The sequence below is a fragment of the Littorina saxatilis genome, linkage group LG6 (assembly GCF_037325665.1).
Source record: "Littorina saxatilis isolate snail1 linkage group LG6, US_GU_Lsax_2.0, whole genome shotgun sequence".
Taxonomy (NCBI): domain Eukaryota; kingdom Metazoa; phylum Mollusca; class Gastropoda; order Littorinimorpha; family Littorinidae; genus Littorina; species Littorina saxatilis.
Window position 1 is genome coordinate 40547581 of NC_090250.1, and position 7999 is coordinate 40555579.

General features: G+C 40.4%; 1 protein-coding gene across 2 annotated transcripts in view; it reads right to left on the reverse strand.

Annotated features, from left to right (window-relative positions):
* Positions 1–6604, reverse strand: part of LOC138969202 (PHD finger protein rhinoceros-like) — a 33164-nt gene extending 26560 nt beyond the window's left edge. Inside the window, exons 1-5 of one of the 2 annotated variants that reach the window (XM_070341936.1) lie at positions 6521–6604; positions 3430–3587; positions 2778–2855; positions 1013–1080; positions 345–502 (exon numbers count right to left, since the gene is read on the reverse strand). In XM_070341936.1, the coding sequence (XP_070198037.1) occupies positions 345–502; positions 1013–1080; positions 2778–2855; positions 3430–3484 (359 nt within the window). In that variant the 5' untranslated portion in view covers positions 3485–3587; positions 6521–6604. Of the gene's footprint in view, positions 1–344; positions 503–1012; positions 1084–2777; positions 2856–3429; positions 3588–6520 lie in introns of both variants that reach the window. The other variant, XM_070341935.1, reaches the window with a different exon arrangement.
* Between the last annotated feature and the right edge of the window lie 1395 nt (positions 6605–7999).

Sequence of the window (7999 nt, forward strand, 5' to 3'; positions counted from 1 at the left end):
ACAAAGGAAGATTTACTGAAATCATACCTCGCAAAAAAGTTTTTTTTGGATAAATACAGACAAGCCTTTTACGCAAATTTTGTCAGTGAAAAAGTGCCAGATCTGGACGGAAGTATCCCTGTTTGTTTCGTCCCTAGAATTAACTATCACCCCCCACCCCCCTTTAAGACACCCGATTTAAGTTTTACCCCATTTTAAAACACTGATTTCTCAGATTTTGTTGTTCAGTTTTAAGACTACCTCCTTCTTAGGACCTGATTTACTCACATTACAGATGTCTTAAAACAGGGATTCCACAGGATCACACAAAACTGCAGTGCTAGCATAAATGATTGACAACTCACTTGACGTCAGTTTTCATGACCTCAGCAGTGTTGACAGGGACCTGCACGCCTTTCTCCCATTCCTGACGCCAGGGATCGGAGATCAGCACGTACGATCCTTCCTGCAGCGGCTCCGAGTCTGCCAGCTTCATCGCGCTGATCAGATCTTTTCTGAACAACTGCAGTGCAAGAAAAATATGGCATACAAAAATCTGCCAACATATAAAAGAATCTAAATACAACAAAATTCACATATTTACCAGACTCCAAGTTCAAACACAAAATTTTTAGTCAATCCACCTGTACAATTAATTAAAGTGTGTGGTCACAGCAGTGACATCAGAAACTAACCCACAAACTCAACATTTACAGCATGCAATCAGAACAATGAATACTTTGTTATCATCTACTCAGTGAGTAGTCTATTTTTCGGATCAGTGAGCAGTCAATGAGTCATATTCATAGGCAACGTAAGTCTTCTTACTCAGCCTGGTAATAGAAAAATGCAAATGCAGCCATTTCATGCCTGATGTTTTCAGTGAATCTTTGAAGACACACTGTCACAATAAATAAAACACTATACTACTTCTACTACTACTAGTACCACTACCACTATACTCTGTATTCCACAAAATCAGCAACAGCTGTGTGAATCTTTTAAAATGTCTGTGATACAAACTATTACACACCTCTGCAGGCTTGTTGTGAGCTGTGAAGCCAGGGCTGCGCATGAATTTCGACCCATATTTACTGGGCGCTGCTGGGAAAAGGAAAACATTTTGATACATTGCAACCCATGAATAACAGGCAGGAAGTATGTAGAAGATTCAACCAATCAATCAATAAAAACATGTTGAAAGTGATTGAACATCATCTAAACATTTCATATCATGGTTAGAGCACTTACAACATGAGTGTCTCAATTATTTGAAAATAACTTTCAGCTGTATAAATTACCAGCCTTAAAGTTAAACTCAAAATGAAATGAAAGAGTTGGAAGAGGTCTCTTTAATGATTAAAATAAATTGTATATTTCAAAAATTGTTATGGCTTATAAGTTATATTCAAAAAAGGAAACAAATAAAAAGTGCAATAGATGCATTAAAGTTCTGTTGATCATGGGTGAAACCTAAAAAAAATAAATTGACTGAAAATTTTGAGGCAGGGGTCCAGGGGCCGCCCAGGCCCTCGCAGGGTACAGGGGCAGCGCCCCGTTGGGGAGTCCAGGGGGGGGGGGGCGGGGGGCAAAGCCCCCCAGCTGAAAACATATTTTGACGTTTTATAGGTGATTTTATGTCCTCTCCTGGGCTCTAAAAAAAAATGTGACACTTTAATGCCTGTCAAAAACTAAGAGACTGTATCAGCCTTAAAAAAACATAAAATCTTGGATTTTTATTTTTAGTCCATTCTCACAAGCTCTAGAGGTCCATTTCAACTTATTCTGCTTAATAGAGTGTCTGAAAGGTAAAGATAGACTGTGCTGAAGCAAGCAAAGAAATGAGTAATAAGTAACAGCAGATCCTATCAAGTCGATGAGCCACAAAAACAATGCCCTTGTACAAAACAACAATTTCACCAAACAAGTCACTCGATCATGCCCTTATAACACATAACGATACACGCTCAAAGACAAACAGAAAATGACAAAACTGATAACACATGAAAAACAGCAGCCATATATCACATACAACATGTACACCTGAAGTTAATGTCTTGTTTATTTGATGACTAACCTGAAAACTACACCAAAGATATGCATTGAAGTTGAACAGAAGATCCAAAGATACGGAACACAGCCCATTGAAAGAAAGAATGAAATGGTCGACGTAAACTCAGACTTGATCACGAAGTCGGTACAGCTTTCTTGTGGTGTTTTCTTCTTGCGCGTGCATATTCTTCCCGATAATTCCATAATCTCTCACTTATGCAGATGGCACACAAATTTCACGGTGTATCAAGATTCTGAAGCCACTTCCGAAAACCCTCCTTTCCAGCTTACGCGCGTTTGTTCGGTTGGTCAGCATCGATCCACTCTGTTGAAGCGTTTATACTTAAAACGGGTATCTTCTATGCTTTCATCATTTTATCACTTCATCGGCCTGTCAAAACACAGAAAAAAGCGGCTTCCTTTAGAAATAGAGCCTTTTATTTGCAGTCAGAGAAATGAAGCGACCCGAAAGTCAGACTCCTGCAAAGTTTTTAACAACAAGACGCGGGCTGTATTCTTACAAAAAGAATACTTCCGTTCAAACCAAAAGCTGAAACCGAATCGCGTCAGCAGTTCAAACAAGTTTCGCGAACATCGCTGAAAGTAAACTGATTTCAAAATAATGTTTTGGGGTCAAAATTTCGCGGACTGACGGAATTTCCATCACAACATTTTACAATTGACGGAAATCCGTCAATTGACAGGCTAGTTTCACCCATGTGTCATTCATACTCCTAAATTCCTACCTTTCTTCGGAACGACCTCTTCCTCGTCATCACTGCTGATCTTGCACCGTGGACGCTTGGAGCTGGAAGGGCCTGCCTCTGTAAATGACACTGTCAGCATATTAAATCCTTTCTCTTTTAAATTAACATACTATTTCTTTTAACTTTCTAGTGGAATTTAGTATTTACGTTAACCTTTTTATAGATTTCAAAATGAAGGTTTGTTTTTACTTTCCATTGGCAATTAGTAAATTACATTCACTTTAAAAAAAAAGCTTTACATTCTTCTGGTATCAAATCATTTTAAATTCAAAGATAATTTTTCTGGATTTTCCCAGTGGTATTTAAAGCAACTTCCTTTTTACACAGTCTGGCATGCACACAGCACTCACTGACATAGTGACAAAAATAAAAAGATACAGCAGTAACAAATGAACAAACACGTAAGAGTTTGCATCGCCATGCACGCAGAAGGTGCAAGAACAGAACATCTTCCCGGAGTGGTGTTCGCAATAAAGGATCCAACTGGGTGAAAAACAAGCGCTGGGACAGATTGGTAGAAAGTGAGCCTTCAACCAATCAGAACCAGTGTTTAGGTCACACCTAGTCAGGCACTTTCTTGTGCACACCAGCCCTGACTTCCAAAACATAAGATGATTGGATTTTCACTGACCAGGACTGGATTCCCTGACAGGCACAGTATCCTTCTTGGTCTTGTTCGGCGACATCGTGACACAGACTGGAGGTTGCTGACACTGTCAGTGTCACTGTTGTCCTGTGTCAGCAAGCTGTGGCTGGGCCATTCACAATCACATCACTCTGAAATCAGCCCTGCAACAAGCAACACATTCAATGATTCATTTATTAAACCAACTTATCAAGCATTGCACTACCAGTACCACTGACATCTGAATGAACAAACTACTGATAAATGAGAAACAACAACAATAGTCGACAAACAAAACAGGTTTCACACTGACAGTGAGTCGAGTGACACCGTAAGATATTTAACACACATAGTATTCATTTTTTCATGATTATTAGTATTGGGTCTACGAGTCCAGTCCTACTATACTCTAGTCTCTACAGTCTACTAAAACAACTACATCATGAAACACATTACGCAACCATGATCATTCATATCACCCCTCGACCAGCACCTTAAAAAAATATGGAGGTTTATTACATTTTCACAAATGTCAGCGTCTTGAAACATTCCTCAATCATCGCTTCAGTTAAATCATCAGGGATGGCCAAAGCATTCACCCGATCGCCAGGGCTGAGTAAATATTCTGCCAAGCTAGAAGAAACTGTTCAGCAGCTCGCCAGGCTGGCCAGTAAACATTCTGGTAGAATGCAAAACAAATGTCGGTTGTACTGTTCAAAGCTATAATAGACACTGCAGACGTCTGCAAGAGCAAAATCGTCGCCATATTCTATAGTGACACGAGAAAGAGGCTCCTATCTCAGATTCTTTTGGTGTTTTATTCACGCTGCAGCCAGGCTGTTTCTATACTTTTATTACTGATTTCAAACACGCACATATCTAATTCTAATATCAGGTTAACCTGCCTAAAAAATAAGTTAAAAAGTCCCACCCCCGTGTCACCACAATGGCACGTAAAAGATCTTGGTCATTCTGCCATAACAAGCGCTGATGGCTGATCCCATCTAAACACGCATACACTTGTGCATCTCGTCAAAAGCCGTGAGGGCGTAAAACTCGAATCATATAACCCATATCTTGTCCTTAAGAGGCGAAATATTTAGCCTGTAGGACATAAAGCATTCTCTCTTTCCAATGATAATGAATCTAACGGCACTAAAGTTACAGTGACAAAGGGTAGTAAGGTAGTGAATGTCAATGCAATTTCCAGAATCCTATGCAAGTTGCAACAGTACACTTGCCAAGGATGGCACTGGCAGAGGACTGCAAATGATCTTGAAAAGATCATACAATGTCACACTCACAGTGATGTTTGTTTAACTGGGTGGTAAAATATTAACTACACTAGTTACTACAAATTACAGCACTGCGTTAGTATTTCACTAGTTACACACAGTTACTAGTGTTACTGTTAGTTCATACACACTGGCCATAGATACGCACTCGGAGTGTATACACTCCGGCGATAACTTCCGGTTGCTAGGCGAATTTGCCATTCGACACCACCTTGCGATAGGAACGCAGAGCAGTTGATTATAAGAGTACACAAACACAAAAATAATATGATGCTGCACGGCATTTGCTGTAACATATATTACATTCTCGGGGTGTACATTTAAGACCAGACACTGAACCGCATCAACACTTGGAGCGTCATTCGACGCCATTTTGTGAAGGAATGCTTCACTTTCGATTCAGGGTATCAAAGTACGCTAGCGACAAACACAGACAAAAAACAAACACAAAACTGATACTACACGGCAGTTTATTGTCGGAGTTTTGAACACACTTGGAGTGTGTATTGATAAAAAAAAAGGTTGTATACCATGTGAGTGTACATTATTGCCAGCCCTGTATACACTCCACAAGAAAGTTAGTAAGACTAAGAGATGGCGGAAGTCAATACATCAGACACATTTTTCATTGGCTACTTCCGAACGACTTGTAAGGGGGCAATTCATTGGCTTAGAGTTGTAACAGAGCTTTTCATTGTCGGAGTGTGTACAGACCTATCGATTCTGTATGCACTCGGAGGCCTGTCTCACTCTCAGTATCTGGCTTCCTCAAAAGTTCAATAGTAAGCAGTCTTTTCTGTTATGATTGATCTTGATATATTACGCCAACAGGTCCCAAACTTGGGAATATTCGTTGGCTGAAAAATTGGGGAGAGCACTTGGTGTTTTAATCAGCGGTTGGCAGTTTTCCTCTGAATTCGTTGACCGTTGACGACTGGATCGTGTTGTCATCAAGGTTGTTCCAGTCAATAACTGTTCTTGTGAAAAAAGAGTACCTGTACACTGATGTTTTAGTACACTCCACAGTAAAGCACTGGCTGTTATTTCTTGTGATATTTCTGACTGTGGCTGATGATGTAAAGTATTTGTTAACTCGTTGTTTCACTTGTCTTTTTGATTTTTGTTGCTGGAGAAATTTCTCAGGGGGTACTGCGGGGACCAGCCCTCTGACCACTTTGAACAGTTGTTTCCGGCGTTCCTGGAGTGGGGGAAGCTGTAGTCTGCTGAGCATCTCAGAGACACATCCTGGGTTTCGGTCCCTGTAGTTTTGGGTAATAAATCTGGCTGCTCGTCTCTGTACATTTTCCAGGCTGTCTATATCGCCTTGATGTGAACAAAAATGTATTACTATCTACAAACTAAGCCAATCTGACAGGCAGTGGTAATCTCTGGATCAGAGTTTGAGGTTTAGAATTTGAGTTCGTGGGAAAGGTTTGAATTTGCACAAGGTGAAGGCCAAGCAACAGAAGGGAATCATTCATTTTGCATGCAAAGCAACCACGCGTAGTTACGCATATGCCACGGAAAGATGTTACGTTAGACCCACCCCTAATACCAATCGCATTTTATCTTTGAGAATGAAACCACATACAAACAAACTGTTACTATTGTAACATTTTGGGGACATTTTGGATAGAGATCAGAGTACAGACGAATTGACAGACAACGTTGTAACGTAAGTTAACCTAATTATTTATTCCCTCACTTTATTTTTGTGGGCAAGCCATGTTTCGGCCAAAATTATATGTAGACATAGTCTAACACAAGAACATGATCTAAAGATAGTATAAAACGTGAAATACCTCTGAAGAAAAGGTTACTTTGTACACGGTCTTCGTTACAAGAATGACACAAGATTGTTTGGCGCCATCATGGCGAAATTCTCAGATTCTCGTAAGCGAGACCAAGCGAGAGTTTGCCAAGCAGAGCCACGTACTTCCATAGTTGCGAATAAACAGTACGCTGGGAAATCTGTAGGTACATGAAATAATGACAACGGCTTGCACTCCATGACATTAAATATGATCGCTATTTTGGTAGATTGTTCCTAGCTCTTCCCACGGCACGCACAACTTTTCTTCTTCCTTTAAAAGAGTACTATAGCAGAATTGAATGAAGAAAATTAAAACCGCATTATGAGATTCTGGCAGCAACTTTCTTCTTGGCCACCGCTTTGTTTACCGTGATTCAAATGTCAGCTTTTGCTAATTAAGAACAATGCCACATTGATTTTAATTCATTAAGCTTAATACAACACTCGGTGTTTTGCCTGGTTGTCTCAGTGTCACACAGCAAAGACTGAGGAAATAGAGCTAATCGCGGGACTCGACGGCGTGTCACGTGTTTTCCGCAGTGCCGCTTCTGTTCACTGGTCTCAGTGGTCAGCAGTTCAGTGTCGTTCGTGCTTGTTTGTTTGTTTGTTGATGTTTTTGTGATACCGAAGTGAAAGTTCCGACTCAGTGAGCTCAGTGCATGTCAATTTCTTGTGCCCGCGACTGATGGTTATCATCGATACACATGATTTTCTGCCTCATTGTCAACTTGACTGAAGCTCTTTTTAAAACAGTCAGTAACTAGATAAAAGATAACGTCTTTATATCAGAAACACATCAGCCAAGTCCTTTCGGCGGCGACCGCCACGGTGTCAATCGGAAACTGACACGACGATATCCATGACTGATGCAGTCAGTCGTGGAGACTGCTATCCTTAGCGGATTATGACTTTATTCAGTTATTCTGCGGAAAAGAGAGATGCTGGAGAAAAATCGTTCTTTTCTGCAGCGGCCCATTTCTGCCGCATAATGTCATCTTTCGCCGAAGCCGCAAACTTGAGTTCGTCTGCGACGCAAGACAGAAGCAAGTTGAGGACGTCATGCAAAACACACGCGTGCTCTCTTTATTTCTACTGAACATGTTGAAGAGACTGATCTTGAAATTTTGTCGTTCGTGCACAGCTGTGTGCATACCACTATTTCAGATACATCCATTTCGAGACAGAATTTCATGAGGGTAAGCAAATTTGGGTTGCTGGGTGTCTTGGCCAGCCTATGGCTGGGGTTAAAATTGTAACATGCATTTGAGGAACATCTGATGAGGACTTCTTGGGTAAACCGAGAGAAAAAAACAAAGTATCTTTCGTGTGTTTTGCCAGTCGAATAAGGCAACATTTAAGACACATTGGTAATGTCATTTGGCAGTACATAGTAAATATATGTTCACATAGGTGTAGAATTGATTCCAACCTAATTTCAGAGTTATGGCAATTTTTTAATATCACTAGT